A 19,124-nucleotide genomic window follows, 5' to 3' on the forward strand; every position below is an offset into this window, starting at 1 on the left:
TGGACAGGGCTACAGGGAACTGGGCAGCAGTCCCTTATCTGATGGACAAGCAGCATCCCAAGGGCTTGATTCCAGTGCAGAGGAAGGAGAGGAGCACTCTGGCTCACAGTGTTCTATGCAGGGCAGGCAAGACAGACAGATGATGAGGTGCTCTGGGAATGCTACCTTCCTCACCCTACAGGCCTGGCAGTGCCGTGGTTGTGTTGAGCCCTGCGCTCACTCTCACTCCATCCTGTAGTAGCAAGGAATCTCAGCAGCATCCCACACTCTCATCAGCTTCACTCATCCGGGCACACTGCTGCTCTCTGCTAGAAACATCATACACTGCCTTGGGATGGCAAAGGGCCAGCTCTGCAGCTTGTATCCATGTCCATGATGCAAGGACCAAAGCAGCCGGTTCTTCGTGAGGAAAACAGTCCTTACAGCTCCCTGTGCAAGTGCTGCCTGTGACATCTGCACACAGCAGCCCTAATGTCCTGTGCTGCCCCTAGATCATACAGCTGCCTGCCCATGATGCATGAGAAACCCTGCGTGTATGTGTGGAGCTACTGGGAGGATCACACCTGGAGACTCTGCATTTCCAACTGGATTGTCAAGCTGGCAGAGCGCCTGGTAATGTGCACAGAGCAGCTCTTGGGGCATGGGGCTTCCTGCCATCGTGCTTTTTCTCATAGTGCACAGTTACTCTGCATAACACTTAGCTGAAACATCCTCACCCCTATGCATGTCTGCATCTGTCATTGCATGTCTGCATTTGCCTCTGGCAAAGTATCCTGCTATGGTCTATGACAAAAAGCTCCTCTGCTGTCAGTCCTGCTCTGGGCAGATGTTGCTGCAAAAGCACTTTCAGCTTCCAGTGGACACAATGGAGTGAAACCTCTTTCCAGGGTCTTGTCTTTCCTGCTTAGACTTAGAAAGCAGAGCTTGCACTGATGTGTTTTGGTGAGTGCTCGAGGACTGAGGCACAAGGTGTTGTTGCAGCCAGTGTTCAGTTATCAGGTTAGCCCCAAGGCCCAGAGCCCATGCGGTGCTGCACTGACCTGCTGTGCTCTGTCAGCCCCAGCTCTGCAGAAGGGCACACCTGGGGCAAACACATTCATGCTGTGCTTTGCCCTGAGCCCATGGCCAGCTGCAAGCTGCCTGAATGTGATGCATTCCTCACAGGAGCAGGGACTGGATGATGTGGAGAAGCTCATGAGAAGGCCTAAGGCTAAAGCTGAAGAGAGGCTCCGAGAGGTGCTGGAGGAATTTGTAGCTGGATGCAGGTTTGCATGCCCCTGGCTTCCTAAGGTTTCTTGGCTTTAGGTTAGGAGGTTATATCATGTTCTGCCTGGGCTGCATGCGGCCTCCTCTGGTGTCTTCTAGAGGAGAATAAGTGGAAGGAACCAGGACAACCTGGGGAAAGGGTTCTGTAGCTCTGTTAGCTCAGAGGGGTGACCACAGTCCTGGGAAGCATAGGGTTAGCAGGCAGCCTTGATGTTCTGGTCTCCTGGGAGTTTCTTGCTGTTAGGACATTTTCTTCCCTCTTTTCAATCACTCTTTCAAGATACTGGTGTTTTAATTACCATGACAGTCCGGTGGGGTCTGATACACACAGCAATCCCTAACCTTGTAATGGAGATGGTAAAGATGGGCCTGGAATGCTGAGCCACGTGTGCCTTCTGATCAAAATCCTTGCAGAACAAAGTCATTACAGAGATGGGGTTTCAGCTACATCCAGTTTAGTGGCAGGGAGGTGGAGCTTGTGGTTCTGCTGTGTGAGCAGTGCTGTCCTACAGCGTGCACATTTCAGAGGCTGTGATGCTTTTCTCATTTCAGGCAATACTCACTCAGTGCAGAGAGAAAAACAATGGCACATCCAAACAATCTTGACAGATGTCGGACAAAGTACATGATGCGCAACATCGTAAGCTGTGGGGCTTGGGATTATTGGGGAGAACAGTGTGACACCGGCTCTGGGGGATGCTTCTGGAGGACCAGCTGGAATTGATGCTGAGAGGGAAACTTGGAGCTAAGACCCGCAGTATAGTCATATAGTTATAGAATGACTTAGATTGGAAGGAATCTTGAAGATAGTCCTAGTTCCAACCACTGCATCTCCCAACACTGCTTAGAGTAATACATCTTCCAGCACAGGGAGCAGAGACAGGGACTGCCCATGGCTGCCTCCTGTTTTAAGCAGATGTTGTGCTTGGATGCCACCTTTCCTCTCCTGGCAGAGCACAGCTGCGGTCCTGGTCCCCACCAAACCACAAAGCTTTGAAAGACTGACCAAAATGCAATGACAACAGTAGGAACTAAAATTCAGGCATGTCTGGGTCCCTCTGCTTTCCTTCACACAGAAGGAAAGCTCATGGAGTGATAGCAAAAATCCTCTGGTAAGGATGGGGCTCTCTGGAGATAACCAGCTCAAGAGATGAGTTTTCTGGGTTTTCCTAGCCTGGTCAGTCAACACTATGTTTGAACCCTGAATTCCTTCTGGATTTCATGATTAGTTCAGGTTCATCACCAAGTTCATCTTCAGATCTGGACCCTATCAATTAACAGACATGACAGCTTAGTCCTATCTTCCAGTTTCCTTCGGCTTCCAATTCCCAGACTTCTGTGGTCACCAAAATGCTCTCAGAAACCATCTGGAGCCTTAGGCCATAATCTTATGAAATGTTTCTTTCTCATATGTCCTTCTGCCCCAAATGATGCAAAAGCTCACGGGTTTCTGCTATCGGCAGAGCTGATGGGGTCCTCCAATAACCTCAGCACAGGTTCACAGGATTTGCTCTCAGCAGCTGGCAAGCGAGCTGACGGAGGCCATGGCACGATGGGGCAGGATGGGCATGGCATCCACTTCCTGCAGAGCCCCCAGGAGTGCTGCCAGCGTGGCACGATGGCTCACAGCCGGGCACGTGACAGCTCTGCTCTCTGTGCAGATCCTATATGCGAAGCAGGGGCTCCGCGTGAGGAGGTGGCTGACTCGAGCCAATGTGAAGGAGAAGGTGAAGGAGACGAGGAGAATCCTGGCCAAACTCCGCTTCATGGCTCAAGAGGTACAGCTGCTCCGGGGCACCGCATTTCTGAGCACAGCAGGGCATGGGCAAGGAGGGGGAGCGGGGCTGCCTGCTGGGCCTTTCATCAGCCTGAAATGGGGATTTTTCTCAGATGTCTTTCCTTGCTATGTAAAATCCCAGTTTCCAACTGCTAGAAGTTACCATATTTTATGTAGTGGCTCTCATGAAGGATGAAGCTTCACAGTCCTGCAGGGTCAGCAGTGACAGAGCAGGGTTCAGGCACCCAGCAGTGGCTTGAAGGCAGGGCTGGGTCAGCCCCAGCCACCAGGATCTTCCTGCCCTCTCTGCCTGGTCCCAGGCTGTGCTGCAGTGTGGCTGTGGGAAGCGTGTCTGGAAATCAGCCTTGCCTGCCTGCCCACTGGGGCCTGACACCATCCCTCCTGCAAATTCAGACTTGCATTGCAGTGTGGGCTCCTGTCTATAACAGAGACTCTCTGCATTCATAGTCTCACTGGCTCTATTTAAAGAGCTCTGGGAAGTGAATTCTTGTAGTGTAAACCAGAGCACAATGTTTGCAGGAGCGAGGTGGCCAGAGGTTGATGCAGTTTGGAGAAGTCTTTCACCAGCTGAAGTTCAATCACTATCACATCCTTAGACATGTAGAGCAGATAGGCTTTAGAATGAATGAGACTTCACCTCTTGCAGTGCCAGTAGAAGCTGCACAAATACAAACACTCACACCAAGGAGGCTAAGAGGGGGAAGAGAGCAGAAGCTAAGATTCAAAATAATTATTTGCATCTGTGAATGTGCTCCTTTGCAAGCCTGCTCTGCATCTGCAGCTTTGTGCTGGCACTGGCACTGTTGTATTGTCTGCACATGGTTCTGTCCCATGGATTAGCTTTCAGGCTTCTGCAGGAGATGAAGGGGAAGTATCACTTCTCCAGCCCCTCTTTCTCCAGCATGGGATGGGTGAATGCATCCCGCTGATTTGTAGTGAAAACCAAATTCCTTGGGGAGACCCACAGAGCCATACTGCAGGGCTGAGTTTCAGAAGCATGTGCCCAACATTTGGCCCCATCACTTGCTTCTGGATCTCCAAAGAGCTGTGCAGCCACCAGCCCCTTGTGCGTCAAGAGATTGTCACTGCTCTTCCTCCCTCCAGCCCCAGTGCATACTCCCTGATGTCCTCATCTGGATGCTCAGCAACAACCGGCGCGTGGCATACGCAAGAGTCCCTGCACAAAACATCCTCTACTCAGTGGTGGAAGAGGAGAAAGGCAAGGACTGTGCGAAGATCCAGACTGTCTTTCTGAAGGTAGGGTTTATCCCAAAGCAGCATGTTTCTGTTTGCATCGTGCTGCTTCTCCCTCCTTTCTTCTAGCCCTCCTTCTTGACATCCCAGTGTCTGTAAGGAAGCACAGCTCTTGCTCCACTATGTGACACTTTGTCCTGTGCTCTGTGCTGGTCACTGGCCAGCAGCAGTGCTCCTGGTCTGAAGGTGGCACGGCTGGGATGGGAAACTTGCTAACCTTCCTGCACCCTCAGGTGCCCGGCTTGCACACTGGTGAGATCTTTGCCAAACTGGAAATCTACATGTGGCTCGGGGTTACCAAATATGCAAAGAACTGCACGGTGGAGTTGCCTGAGGAGTTCAAGTACCTCTCTGAGAGCAGGCAGGAGATCACCCAGTTCTCAGTGCACAGTCCTCCCAGCTGGCTCAGCAGGGATGGTGAGTTCCACAACTTAACCATGAGTGGGCAAATGGAGAGGTGAGAAGTCCTGCCCCTGGGTCAGTGTGTGAGGAGTAGGACCTGGCCTGCCAACTTCATGTCATCTCTGAGGCGTGACTGGGAAAGACAAGTCCACTTTGTTCTGATGAGGACACGTTTGCACTCTCGCAGGAGGAGCAGCTGGCAGGATGGGGGCTTCCTAGGTGCTGAGTGTGCTGCCAAACACACTATATGTATATGGCAATAACCACCAGCTCTGCCTCTTTGCTGAGTCCCATTGGCGCTCCCCAGAGGTGGATGCTCTCAGATTACTGCACATTTCACATCATGTTCTTCCCAGAGATGCCTGGGGAGCCTGCTGAGCTTCTCTTGCTTGGCCAAACCTTGAGAGACATGCTGGCCCTCTGAGAACTGCAGTGAGTGCCCCTAAAAGCACCTGCCCCTTGCAGGATGTACACAGCCTTACCTGATCTTACCTTACCATGTTCTTCCTGATACATCTTTTGGATTCAGGAAGGGCTGGATTGGGGAACTGAGAACTCTCTTTTTCTTACCAGATTTCAGCTATTTCCAGCTCCGAGCTCACCTGTATCAGGCTCGAGGGATCCTCCCTGCAGATGACAACGGCCTTTCGGATCCATTTGTGAGAGTGGTGTTTTCAACTCATTGCCAGACCACCAGGGTGAGATCCCTTAAACTCCTGCATCTGCCTTCTTGGATATTTGGAGACAGACAAAATTGACATGTTGAAGGACAGTGCTGTGGCAGTCCTCTGGGACATTTTGTAACTCCAGGCACAAGGTATTTCTGTGCTCTGGGTGGTGTGACTGCGTTCAAGGAACATTTGACATAACAGCCAAGCAGACCACGGTGTCAAGGATTGATTACCATTTACAGTTTGATCCCAAGTGCTTCTACTGTCTCATGCTTTTACCATCTCTTCTTCTGCCAGCTGCTGGCTCCTTGTGACTGTGGTGGAGAGATCAGCCCACACTTCCCCAGTCTCTTTACCAAGTGCATGTGGTTTGTTTCCATGGGCTGTGGTAAACTCAGACCTCTTGTCTCTGTCTGCAGACAGTGGAGGAGACATTGAGCCCAATGTGGAACGAGTTACTTCTGTTTGACCAGCTCATTATTGATGGAAAGAGAGAAGAGTTGAAAACAGAGACTCCCGTTGTTATAATCAGTCTCTTCAATCAGAGTACATTTGTAAGTACAGCCACACTGCCCTCATGCTGTCACTTCAAAGACAGGGAAGGCAGAACAGCAGTGTGTGAGTGCTGCAAACAGGCATTTAGGAGCCACATTTCTGTTTTCTGTCACCCTGCCTGATCCTGATCTGCCATTGGCAGCAGATCCTGAGGGCTATGGCTGAGGCTGAGACTTTCTGCAGCCTTTTGAAACAAGCTGGGATAAAGCTGCTGGCTGCAGGATGCAGACAGCTCGAAGATGCTGCAAGTGAGGAAACACATGCTGCATCCTGGATTTCCTCTCTTTGGAGATGAACTGTGCCTCTCCCAGCTGCCTCCGCCACTTTCTCAGCAGGCTCACATTGTAGTCATGGGGAGATGATGTGACTTTGAGATCTGTTCCTTTCCCTCTATCCATCTCCTGACCATCCTCAGTCCTTCCCTTTTCCTCTTCTCTAGTTCTTTGTAGGCATGCTCCTTTCCTAGGGCCTCTTTATTATCATATTGAGTGGGAATGGCATTGCTTGCACTGGACTCTCCCATGTAGCTCAGCAGCTTTTCTGTGCCCAGTCTGGGGCTCCCCAGTACACAGAAAGACACTGACATACTGGAGTCAGTCCAGAGGAGTGACTCCAAGCAGGTTGGAGGTGGAGCATAGGATAGAGCAAAAAGAGGCTGAAAGTCTGGAATAAAGGATGCAAAGAGGCATCTTACTGCTGTCCGCAGCTGGATAATGGGAGTGGATAGAAAGGATGGAGCCAGACTTCTTTCACAGGCGCACAGGGACAGGATGACAGAAAATGGACACAGGTTGGAACATGAAAGAACACCAACTTTTATGTAATTTCACCTTGAAGGTGTTAAAATGTTGGGCCCTGGGTTCAGACAACTTGTGGGATATTCATCATTGGAGAAATTCCAACCCTGATGGTTGGTCCCAGGCCGTTTGTCCAGTCCTAAGTGGAAATAGACCCTAAGTTAAGAGGAGCTGCTTCAGGTGCCTCTCATCTGCTCCTGCCTCTGGATGGAACAGAGGATGGAGAAATGGTCTTATGCATGCCTGTATGGCTGGATGGTAGTGAGATAACGTAGGGATACTTCAACCCTCTCCCTTCTTTCCTACAGGGCTCTCCTGAGTTCCTTGGCCAGGCCTTTGCTGTCCCGCAGGTGAAGCTGGTTGATGAGCCATACTGCAAACCTGCCCTGCAGTTCTTTGATTTTTACAAAGGCTCCAAACCAGCTGGGGAGCTCATTGCCACTTTTGAGCTGATCGAGTTGGATTACAGCGGCTATTTGGAGGTAATGGGCTTGGGAGAAACCATGTCTGCCTTTCAACTGAAGAGAGGCTGCAGGGACAGACCGTAGGCACAGACCAAGAGGAGAGGGAGAGAGGATACGCTCTGGGGGAGAAATGGTTTCCAATGCTCAGTGTGACCTGGCTCTGTGTTCTCAGCCATCAGTGCCTGAGGATGTGGAGCCCAAGGAGCCCAGCTACCTGGGGGATCCCCGAGCCGGACGGTTCATCATCCCGGAGGGCATCCGCCCCGTGCTGAAGGAATTTCGCATAGAGGTGTGCTGCCTTCTGCTGGGCTGGCTCCCATAGCGGGAGGCACAGCCTGCCCATGGACAGGGCAGGAGCTGGGTTTGATACCCAGCAGGTGCCAGAAATGGACGTGCCTGACATTCAGGAGAAACTGTCTCAGTGGTTTAACAATCAAAACCATTATGTTTGTGCCCACAGCATGGGACTGGATCCTGGTGGCTGGGTGGGAAGAGTGGTCTCGTACCTCTCTTGGGGTCTATGATGAGTGGGGTGGCACTTCTGGGCAGGGCTGTATGGCCGTATCACACCTAGCACATCTAGAACAGCCCAGCAGCTTCATGTGCTTTAGATCCTGTTCTGGGGCCTGCGGGACCTGAAGCGAGTCAACTTGTTCGAGGTGGATCAGCCACAGGTGATCATTGAATGTGCGGGCAAGAAGGTGGAGTCGGAGGTGATTGTGGCCTACAGTGAGAACCCCAACTTCACCGAGCTGGTCAAATACATGGATGTGGTGAGTGGCTGCCATGGTGAAGCACACCACGGCTGTCTACAGTCACATACAGTCTGCTTGCTGAGGTTGAGTGAATGGGAAGGGAGCTGTCCCCAGGGTTTTGCTCTCCCAGGAACACAGAGTTTGGCTGCATATCAAAACCTTTGCATATATATCCACTGAGATCAGTCTCAGGCATCATCTCTCATAGTGAGGCTCTGGTTTTTGGGCAGAGTTGTAAGGTCTCATCAGGTCTCACGTGCAGCAGGGCTGCATAGCAGTCTCAGAGAGCTGGGATTTTGTTCAGCTTGGAGGATGGGATCTTACTAACACTTATAAATATCAGAAGGGTGGGTGTCAAGAGACTGTGACCAGAGTCTTCTCAGTGGTGTCCAGCAACAGGACAAAGGGGCACAAAGTGGAATACAAGAAGTTCCGTACAAACATGCAAAAGAACTTTCTTACTGTGAGGGTGCCCAAGCCCCAGCACAGGCCGCACAGAGAGGTGATGGAATCTCCCTCACTGGAGACATCCAAAGCCACTTGTCTGCTTTCCTGTGTGACCTGCTGTAGGGAACCTGCTTTAGCAGGGGGTTGTACTACACGACCTCCAGAGGTTCCTTCCAATGCCTTCAGTTCTGTGATTCTGTGTATTTCCCACACCTCCACAACCCCTCCTCTGTGTGGTTCTTTTGCAGGAGCTCCCAGAGCAGGTCTACCTGCACCCTCCCCTCAGCATCTTTGTGGTGGAAAAGCGGGCGTTTGGGCGCACTGTGCTGGTGGGGACCCACGTTGTGTCTGATGTGATGAAATTCTCTCCCAGAGAGCTGGAAGAAGAGGAAACAGAAGATGTGCCCAAAGGTGAGCTGCTTGATGAGGTTCCTGTGGAGATAACAAGCAGTTGTGCCTGTGGCAAACATCCCCATCACTTCTGCCCTGTAGCCAGGCAGCAAAGTCCTCATCCAAGAGCTGTAAGCATTGCACAGGGCAGGTAGGGGTTGGAGACAGTTTGTGATTCCCCTGAGGCTGTGTTTGGGAAGTGGCTGCTGCCAAGCAATGGTGTAGGGTCTGACCTTCTTGGGATGGTAGTTTGCAGACTGTTCTCTCTGAAGGTAGCTTGTCATTTGCCTCCCCACCACGTCAACAGGACTCTTCACCTATGGATGTAGAACCTCCTTAGGGTCTCTTTCCCAGGCACTCTTTGTTTTACAGTTGTGAAAACCAGAAGAGGCAGAATGGCTCATGAAGATATCTTAGTCCAGCAGGCCATTTATCTGGGGCTAAATAGGCAGTAACTTTACATCTGTAGGAATTTTGTGTCTGGAGTCAGAGATATTTAATTTGTGGAGGACCATTGTTTTCATTTATTGCAATCGTCTGCATAGCTGAGCTGGAGAGCTCTCCCCAGGGAGACCTCCATCAAGTTTTAAGGACTGTGAACTGGTCAACTGGGACCACATATTAACAGGTTTCCACTTTTCTTGCATTGCTGGGTCAAGAACTACTCATCGGGTAATGGATTCACCAAATAGCTCTCTGACAGCAGCACCCAAAGCTCCTGATCTGGGAGTGTGTAAATAAAGGGGATATGACGACGAAGAAGCAAAAATTGATGAGTGGAGAATCAAAATAGCAAAGGTTCTTGCTAGTCAGTAACAAGCATGTAGATGACGGTGGCTGGTCTCAGTACTTGGATTTCCAGTACAGTTTTGTAAGGATCTGCTATCAAAAGCTTTAAAAGAAATCACTCTGCAATGGGGTAAGAGATGGTTTTCTTGTGGAATGACAACCGGCCAAGACTAGGAGGCAGTGGGCAGAAAGGAGCACATGAGAACATGATGCTTTTTCTCTTCATCTCAGCCCAGAAATTCTCAACCCGGCGTCTTCCACCTCAGACTGCAGTAACCACTGGCCCAGCCTCAGGTCAGCCAGGTCCCAGTGCTCACCCCCTGAGTCTGGTGAAGGTGAGTGATGTGTAGGGCCCAGTGTGTTTTGATGTTTGGGAATCCAGCTTTCTCTCTGGACTCAAACGCTCCTCTTCCCCTATCCATCTCCTCATTTCAAGCTGCTTCTGCTGTTCCTTGGCACTGCTGTGTGTCTGGGCTCTGGCACGGAGAGGAGAGTTCTGCTGCCTTATGCAGTGAATACTGCTGCCTTTGTAGCGAAGCATGAACACAGAGCCTTGTAGCTCCTGTGCTCTGCCTGGAAGCTGAGCCTTTGCTGGGGCTATCAGGGCTCTAGCGCAGGGTGTGCAGGTATCCTGGATGTTTTTTCCCTCCATCTGAGTCCTTGTCTCTGTGATCTTAAGGCTCCTTTGAAAAAGATTCCTATCAATAAGTTTGCAAAGAAGGAGGATGAATATGAAGAGGAAAAACCAGATCCAGAAGAACTAGACTGGTGGTCCAAGTACTATGAGTCTCTGAAGGAGCTGTATAACCAGGTAATCTCTTGTGATAGCTTCTAGCTGAGGGGAGAATGGCCATAGTGGCTTGAGGAAGAGGTTTTCAGCAACAGAGTGCCATAGGAGATATTGCAGCATATATATCTGCAGGAAGATGTAAGCTTTTGTGTGCCAAGAACACTTACAGTAGTCAGGTACCAGGCATCCTTCAGGTGGGCTGAGGTCAGCAGGTAATGGATGTTGAAGCATCCCTGAGGCTAGGTATCAAAGTGGTCTTGACAGCATGACTGGGCTCTTGTTAAGACAGTCCTGAAAATAGGACTTTGCTGATTTGAGATGCAGTGTGGAGACTTTCATGCTTTATGCTTTCTGTCCTGACCATCTTCCTTATGTGGGCTATGGATGGCAAGTCTGCTTCAGATTTCCTTGCTTGCCTCCCCAAGATCCCAATCAAAAACAGCAACAACAACAACAATAACAAAACAGCAGGAAGACCTGAAGAGAGGAAAATCTGTTTCTTCCAGATATACCACTAAGGCACTCATTGGGTACCCTGCTGCAATGATGTTAATATTTGCTAAAATATCTCAGGCTTCATATTGTCGACTGTGCTGGCAGAAAAGTTTTGGAAGTGTTCTGTGCTCAGATGGAGTAACTTTTGCTCTCAGGGATTTGGGGTGACTCTCTGTGTATTTCAGACACGCAGTGATGAGGAAGATGCTGAGAACGATGACCTGAATGATGCAGGTGAGTTTTCTGGGCAGTGTAGGGCCTGGCTCTTCCCACAGTGGTCAGTGGGATTGTGGAAATGGAGTCTGAATATTCAACAGCTGAGCATCACTTTGTGCACATGGATATTCACCATACAAGAGTCATACAAGAAAGACTCAGAAGGACCCAAAAAGCAGAGGATCTGAGAATAGTGTTACAGTTGTAAGCTTAGCTTTGCTGAGGTGTAAGCAGTGAGTGGCCCAGCAATGACCTGAGTCGATGGGACAGTAAATACAGAAATTATAGAAATCCTATTTAAGAAGAGGAATAGAGGGTAGGCGTATGCCATTTGTTCTCAGGGGATTTGAGATCTTTAGGAGATGAGGCAGAGAAGCACACTCTCTTGTTGGGTTTCTGTCCCGCTAGCCTGATGTCCCAGGGATGGGACCAGCTGTGCTCATCCTCCAGGCATTACTGCCTGTGCACAAAGTAGTGGTGATGGATATCCACCCAAAAGTAGTCCATCCAAACAAGCACCTGTCAAAAGAAGATTCGCTCCCATTCTTGTCTGCCATGGCAGCACCTTTGGAAGATTCCAGTCACCTTCCTCTGCTTAATCCTTCCTTTCTAAAGAGCATCCATTGTGGCAGGCAGGCCTGTGCTGAATTTTGTTCCCCCACTCACACCGACTTGTCTTGCTGGGAGAGCTGAGGTGCTGTGGGACACCTGTTGCAGACAGCAATAGCTCCAGTAACCATGACACAGGTCAAAAGGCCTGGATTAAAGCAAAGCAAAGCTGGGAGGCATTTCATGGATGGACATTTGCAATGATAGGAGAGATCAGAGCATTTCTTAATCTTCTACTGCCGTTTCAGATGGAGGGAATTTAAATGCAGCTTACATTGATATGGAAGCAGAAGATGAAACAGTAATTGAAGCTGAACCTGCTCAGCCCAGGAGGAAGCTCATTGCCACCCTTCAGGTGAGTGCTGGGGTTATGGATATGGCCTTTTTCAACTCTGTCTCTTTGGGTACATCCTCTTCACTTCCACTACAGTGGAAGCTTAGAATGGGCTGGAGAACCTGACTCAACAGTGTTTGCTGAGTCCTGTCCTTGCTGAGATGCATGTGCTCATCTGATGAGCTTGGAAGGACAAAGGAAACTCATGAAGTCTGGCACTGGGTAAGGGAGGATATGATAAAATGGTTAAGGCAGGAGGAGGATGAACTTCCCTTTCCTAAAAGGGACTCTCCTCTCCTTTAAAATGTCAGAAAAAGAGCTAGCATGAGTTTCTACCTCTTTCAGATCTACAACTCTGAGCTGGAAAATGAGTTTGATAATTTTGAAGACTGGCTATGTATTTTCCCCCTTCATCGTGGCAAAGCAAATGATGATGAAGATGGACACGAGGATGAGAATTCTGTGGGGAAGTACAAGGTGCTGTATCATTTGAATAAAGCTTGTGAAAGACTACTCTTAAAGTGATCTGTACCTCAGAGCACGCAGACACCAGCAAAGCCTTGGAGAGGATATGTATGTGCAAAGCTGTGTGAGGTCATGGTGAGGCATTGCCAGGTGTACTGTGGTTCTTTATTAGTTGATAAATGAACTTATTTTAGAACTTCTTAGCTCTTGCAAGGAGAGAACATGAAGGATAAAGGGACTCTTATTCTCGTTGAGGTCTCCGGTTATGTTCAGTATTGTAAGTATTAATGAGTGTCTCTGGTTCTCAAATTTGTAATCTTGTCTAAAAGATGCATCAGCATCCCATTCAGGAATCCTAGAAGACTCTGAAGTATCAACTACAAAGGCTGGTTTAAGAAGGTCCCTAGAAAATCTTTGCTGCCTTCCTGCCTTTGGCAGTCGAATTATGTGTATGGAGATGTTAAAGTCTTCTGGCGTTGGCAGTGGTTTGGCAGCCTGACCTGCAGAGTGACTGCCTGCACTGTGTAGGCATGGCAGTGCTTGTGGAAAGGGCCGTCTCCATGAGCAGGGGCATCTGTGCCTCTGATATCCCAGCTGGCAAGGGGGAATGGTCTTGGTGGCTCCAACCCCACCTGAGATCTTTTCTTTCATATCTAGTCATTACCTGCGGTGTCTTTTCTGTAGGGTTCCTTCTATGTCTACCCCAGTGTGGAAGCTGGCATGGAACCCAAGGTTTCCCAGGGTGTTCCAAGGAACAGACCCATCAAGGTTCTTGTGAGAGTTTATATTGTGAAGGTAGGTCTCTGGTGGCAGTGACAGTAATGCCTGGGGGTCTGTCCCACCCTAAGGACTTCCTGCCATTTCCCACTCAGTGAATGTGAACAATGATACTTGGGAAAAGCTTGACACTGGCTTGCCAGCCTAGTGGGAATCAGCTACAGCGAGGGCTGTCATTTACATCTTCTCCATGAAGAGCCTTCCAGGCTTTCTTGCTTCAGAAGGTCCTAAAAATTCAGTTGGGCATTTCTCAGCTCCTCTTATTTGCCCTAACACAGTGAAGCAAGCAGGTGGGCTGGCAGATGGAGTCATCTCTGGCTTGTTGAGTAGGGATGCATGGGAAGAAAAACATTTCACTGCTGGGGCAGTTGCTGAAAGCACCTGAGCAGTGACCTTGGGATGTTACAGGTCCATGCAGTGTCCTCTCTTTACGTTGCTCTCTGCAGCTGATGTGTGGCTGTAACTCCTGTGTATTCCAGGCTACAAACCTGTCTCCAGCAGACCCCAACGGCAAGGCAGACCCCTACGTGGTGGTGACAGTGGGACAGGAGCAGAAGGACACAAAGGAGCGATACATCCCAAAGCAGCTCAATCCTGTATTTGGAGAGTATGCAGGAAGTTTTCCTCTACAAGGTTTAATAATAGTGCAGACATGGGGCTCGGCCATGGCCCAGCGTGTGCAGTCTTCTGTTCCTCTCTTCTGGAGAATTTTGTGCTATAAGACAAAGATCTCAGACTTGTCTCCTCCCTCCATCTGTCACAGGGGTGTTTGGCTTCAGGAAAGAAGCATTCAAAGGGCTTGATTTATCAGACAAGTAGCATAACAACAGAGCTTTGGAGACATTTCTTCTTACCTCCAGGAGCTCTATCCACACTCATGGATAAATAACTTTTTTTGTTTGAGCAAGGACACTGAAAACTGCACACAGTGAAATTACGGAGAGCCAAATTCTATCAGAGGACTTTGGGCTGGCAAACACAATTCTTAAGAATGGAATGATTGAAGCAGAGCATGTGTTTCACTTCTTGCTAATTACTCTTCCCCATCTGCTTCCATCCAGAGTTGTGGAGCTGACAGTCTCCTTTCCCATGGAATCAGAGCTCACTGTGGCAGTGTTTGATCATGATTTGGTTGGATCTGATGATCTGATTGGAGAGACTAAGATTGATTTGGAGAACCGATTCTACAGCAAGCACAGGGCCAACTGTGGAGTGGCTTCACAGTATGACACGTAGGTATTAACTGACACATTACAGCCGTGAGACTTTTCTCCTCTCCTGCCACTCACAGCACCTCCAGTTTTGCAGGTATCTGCTGGCATCTGCAGTATCCTCTGGGCAGGTATCGTGCAGTTGCATTACGAGTTACATAAGTCCATTTCCTTCATTTTTTTGCTTCCTCCCAACTTCCAGTGATAGCTCAAACTCCTAATGCAGGATACATTTTGCATGTAGTAGCAAAACATTAGTCACACTGGGGTTGTGTGAAAAAATTGCTCACTTAATACTGTAATTTTGACCCCTTTCAGAAGGTAGGGCAGTTTCTCTAGCACTAGCTAATTCCGGGGCAGCTAGATTCTTGGTGCTTGTTTTCCTTTGCCTCCTCCACAATGGATTCTCTGGTCCCTGGTGACATTTTCTATAAGCGTATTTTCTCCCCTACTATTTGATAATTAGCTGAGGAGTTGTGTCCCCAGAATTGCTAACTGCCATTTCACAGTTCAGAGCTGCCCTGAAGCCACTAGCTTTGTGAGGGGCAACCTTGGCTTGTTCCAGGGGAGAGGAGCTCATTAAGCTTTCCTTTCATTAGGTTTTTATGTCTGTGGTTTTCCCAGTGAAATCTGAGCAGGGACATTTTGGCACAGCCTGTGCTGGAGGGAAATATGGGGTCTGTAGGAAAAAAAAAACCTGCAATGTCTAAACTGAGCATGTTCTTCTTTCCATGCAGAAATGGCTACAACACGTGGCGAGATGCCTTCAAGCCCACACAGATCTTGGATAGCTTATGCAAGAAAATGTCACTCCCTGCAGCAGAGTACAGACGGGAGGAAGTCAAAGTGGGCAACAAAATCTTCAAGGTCCCTCCAGAGGCTTTTCCTGAAGGTACAGAGAGCTTGGAGTGCCACGACTGCTCCTGTGCTCAGCAGTGAGCGTGGTGATGGTGCGGGCTGGGAACCCAGCAGCCTCTCTTCCCTGAAGTGCTGCTGGGGCTGTGCCTACACCCTGCCTGCATTTGTGGGTCACTGTGGGGAGCATCCTCAGCACCCAGCAGCCTGGCTTTGGTGGGTGATGTTTTTGGGATGGGGGAGACGTGATTGAGTTCATTAGGACCCATAGCAGCTTCCCAGGCAGAAGCTGGAATGTTTTGCAAGGTGACCCTCTCACAGCAGTGTCCTGCATGGGTGCTTGGTGCTTGTTCAGCCAGAGCAGCTGTAGCTTAATTGCAGTGGCTGATGCTGTCATGGAGCTTTATCTCCATCTGCTTGTGACCACCATCGCCCAGAGACTGGAATCCTATTATTGTTTTCAGGGGGCCTTTTTCACTCTTCTTTCCTGCATTTAGCTGCTTTGTCCTTCAGGGATTTTTTGGGTAAATCCCCATTTCTCCTCACTATTGTTAGTTTCTTCCCTATGGGCAGCTTTCATATCTCCTTTGCTATCTTTCTTTCCTTGTTACTGAAACCATAGGCCCTGGTGCTATTGCCAGTGGGGGAAAACCGTCCCCACCATAGGTCTTCAGTTTTCTGCACTAATGCAGAAAATCCAGCCTGGAGACAGGAATGGAGCAGATCTGGCCAGCTTGTGGATGGCTGGATCTTACGAGGCAATGCCACATTTCCTGCAGAAATGATGCTCTCTGTGCCCATGCTGCGGTGGCACCTACATGTCTGGCCAGTTTTTCCTTATGTTAGTTTAGTGTTGCTCAGCATTTCCCTGGCCTATAAGGATAGCTTATGCTGTGTCACGAAGGGGAAATAAATCCCACTCAGAAGAGAGCAAGGAACTTCCAGAAGCCCTTTTCCCCTCTGTTCAGGTCACTGAATGGCTGGGAAGGGAGGAGTAGTGTTGTGTTTGTGCCCCTCGGAGTCAGCACTGCCATGCTAGCTGAGGACCTTGTGGGTCAGAAGGACGTGATGTGGACATGCTCTTCTTGGAAAAATGACTCTACCTCCCTTTCCTCTGTCTTTTCCTCTCCCAAGTGCTTTTCATCCCTGTTGCAAATACCTAGATCAGTTTTTCTTCCAGAGTCAGTTTGAACAAGTATTTCAGATTCTGGCTCCAGAGGTTTTGTTCATTTACACAGACCCTTATCCTCCTTATTGCATTTTCCCTTAGCTCCATTTGCAGATCTCGCTTTCCCTATGGGCCATCTGTAGTTGTGATTGTTTTTCTGCTGCTCTTATCTCTTCCTGAAACCACAGAACATGCATCAGCCTCACCACCACCTTGCAGTTTAATTCTGAGCTGGTCTTGCCTCTGTTTTGAGTCATTTTGGCACATTCCCATTCTGTCTGTGTGCTTTGTTCACTGGAATATTTGTATTGGGTTGTACCTGAACTACATCTTTTGCTTTGTCTGAAGCTAAGCCAAGAAGTGTTCATGTTGTTAGGGCTCCCACTTCTTCCACCAGCATTTAAAAATGCTGTCATTGATTTTTGCTCCAATTAAAAAAAGAAAACAAAACAGCTCAGGACAGCATTTGCTCTGGTGCAAATGTGGCTGCAACTCAGATTGGAGCCCTGTGAACACCTGCCATGTCTGGGACTGCTTGGGATGGTTTTCATCTCAGGGTGATCTCCTAAGAGCAGATGCTCTCTGTAAACCCAACCATGGGTGGATTAGTGCATCCTTGCCCACTGGTTCCTGTTTTTCTCAACATTAGCAGGTTTTACTTTGGTCTTGAACTGTTATTTGGCTTCATTCTATGCCAAGTGAGTCAATTAGCAGCATAGATTGTTAATTAATGGAGGGCATGGCCATGCGTCACTACCAAGTGCCATATGGTTCTTTCCTTGAGCATTCCCGGGGCAGTATTTCCTATTTGTTGGTCTGATGGCGTCACCACAGACACGAGACCTTAAACTGCCTCAGAGGGTCATATCGTGTGGATCCTTTTCCCTAGGCCACTGTAAATGCTTTTTTGCCCTTTTCCTCTTATTTCTCTTGGCTTGCTCATCTTCTGCTTACCATTTTCCTTCTCACTGTGGCATACTGAGCCCTTTTCCCATGGCTGTGCCCTGCTGCAGAGGCCTCTGTGAGGGCCCAGAGAGGAGCAGCTGATGAGAACTGGTCAGTGGATGATGAGCACAAGGCTTTGTACGTCCTGCAGCACTGGGAAGAGATGCCAGGACACGGGTACAAGCTGGTACCAGAGCATGTGGAGATCCGATCCCTTTACAACCCTGAGAGCCCTGGGCTTGTACAGGTGAGATATGTTTCCTTATCCAAAGCAGACATTGCTCCAGGTGATGACCTTTAGGGCGGCTGGTAACCAACACCCTGGCTGATCCCTCATTGTCCCTCTGTCTCCACATCATGGCACGCATCCCAAGCTCTACACCTTCCTGGATGAGCAGCTGTTTCTGTCAGCAGTCAGCAGAAGCTTGATGGCAGTGGGGCAGCGCTGCCAAGAGCAAATTCTTCCTTTTGCTGATGGCCATGCATTGAGCCTGTCTGATGGCTCATCCACTACAGAGCACCCAGAGCTGGAGAGCCAAGATACTCTGCTCAGTGCACTGCAGCTAGGCTGGGCACGGGATCTCCAGGCTGCAAAAGGCCGTGTGTGAAATAGACTCAGCTCGTCTGGAATTATTTTTCTTGGCAGCAGGGTGGGGAGGAAAAGAAGCAATTTTGATAGTCTTGTTTTTTTTCTATCCAACTCTGTCTAAAATCCACACAAAACTCTGAAGCACTGGGAATAGCGAGGGAGGGTGACAAGCGGTGACTTTCTGGTATAGTTTTCCTTGCAGGGCCAAGCCCTTGCTCCTTGAAGAGCTGGAGGGTGGCCAACCTTCTGAAACCTCTCTGCTGTCATCTCTCATCAGGGCTCCCTGCACATGTGGATCGACATGTTTCCCAATGACGTTCCCGCACCACCACCAGTCAATATCAAACCCCGACTGCCTATCAGGTAGCACCCCTGGGAGCAGGGATGGTGTCTTGGGAGCACTGGCTTCAGGCACGAGGGTTTCAGTTGGGCCAGTGTTGGTGAAAGGCAAGGTTAAGCTCCTTGAATGGAGAAGGTAGAAATCCTAGGTCTGAGCTACTCACCCAGCTCTTTTCTAGCTGGTGAATGGGTATCCACTGGGTACCCAGGGAAGGGAAACTGAAGGAGCTGATTTGCTGCTGTCAGAGAGTATTGAGATGAAGGGCCCAGATTCTCCTCAGAGGTGCAACTTGCAGCAAGGAAAACTCCAGCTGGATATCGTTCATAATGAGAGTGAAGATATCTTGGGATGGGGACTCAGGGAACTGGAGAGCTGTGAGGATATTCACTTGGAGATGCTCAAAACTCATGTGGTCCAGGCCCTAATCAATCTGCTCTACTACAAAGTTAGAGCAGGAGGTTAATGTGGAGACTGTGGAGGTCTCTTCCTGCCTAAGCCTTTCTGAGCTCCTGTGTCTAAGTGGTGCTGGGTACGTTTGCACTACAGCAGGGATTATCTTTGCACAAACTTCTTGTTTTCACTGTGAGTGTTTGTCTGGCAGCACTGTAAGCCACCAGCAAGGGCTCCATGCAAGATAATGTGACTACTGGGTTGGACTGGGTCAGAGGGACCCTGGCAGGGTACCACAGGGCAGGGGGTTTAGACTTGTTTTGCCCTCCAAGATGCCAAGCATGAAAGCAGA

The 19,124-nt window shown here is 49.3% G+C and overlaps 1 protein-coding gene across 1 annotated transcript in view; it reads left to right on the forward strand.

The window, feature by feature from the left end:
* LOC100540249 (fer-1-like protein 4) overlaps window positions 1–19,124 on the forward strand; it is a 35,352-nt gene that overhangs the window by 12,182 nt on the left and 4,046 nt on the right. The window contains exons 18-40 of the mRNA XM_010722246.3: window positions 492–612; window positions 1,165–1,265; window positions 1,819–1,906; window positions 2,928–3,044; window positions 4,169–4,321; window positions 4,552–4,735; window positions 5,294–5,418; window positions 5,811–5,945; window positions 7,052–7,225; window positions 7,380–7,496; window positions 7,819–7,980; window positions 8,658–8,820; window positions 9,820–9,923; window positions 10,268–10,399; window positions 11,059–11,107; window positions 11,947–12,053; window positions 12,378–12,509; window positions 13,182–13,292; window positions 13,754–13,881; window positions 14,336–14,506; window positions 15,223–15,377; window positions 17,522–17,700; window positions 18,320–18,405. Of these exons, the coding sequence (XP_010720548.1) occupies window positions 492–612; window positions 1,165–1,265; window positions 1,819–1,906; window positions 2,928–3,044; window positions 4,169–4,321; window positions 4,552–4,735; window positions 5,294–5,418; window positions 5,811–5,945; window positions 7,052–7,225; window positions 7,380–7,496; window positions 7,819–7,980; window positions 8,658–8,820; window positions 9,820–9,923; window positions 10,268–10,399; window positions 11,059–11,107; window positions 11,947–12,053; window positions 12,378–12,509; window positions 13,182–13,292; window positions 13,754–13,881; window positions 14,336–14,506; window positions 15,223–15,377; window positions 17,522–17,700; window positions 18,320–18,405 (2,994 nt within the window). The remainder of the gene's footprint in view (window positions 1–491; window positions 613–1,164; window positions 1,266–1,818; window positions 1,907–2,927; window positions 3,045–4,168; window positions 4,322–4,551; window positions 4,736–5,293; window positions 5,419–5,810; window positions 5,946–7,051; window positions 7,226–7,379; window positions 7,497–7,818; window positions 7,981–8,657; window positions 8,821–9,819; window positions 9,924–10,267; window positions 10,400–11,058; window positions 11,108–11,946; window positions 12,054–12,377; window positions 12,510–13,181; window positions 13,293–13,753; window positions 13,882–14,335; window positions 14,507–15,222; window positions 15,378–17,521; window positions 17,701–18,319; window positions 18,406–19,124) is intronic.

This window comes from Meleagris gallopavo, chromosome 22, assembly GCF_000146605.3.
Source record: "Meleagris gallopavo isolate NT-WF06-2002-E0010 breed Aviagen turkey brand Nicholas breeding stock chromosome 22, Turkey_5.1, whole genome shotgun sequence".
NCBI lineage: Eukaryota > Metazoa > Chordata > Aves > Galliformes > Phasianidae > Meleagris > Meleagris gallopavo.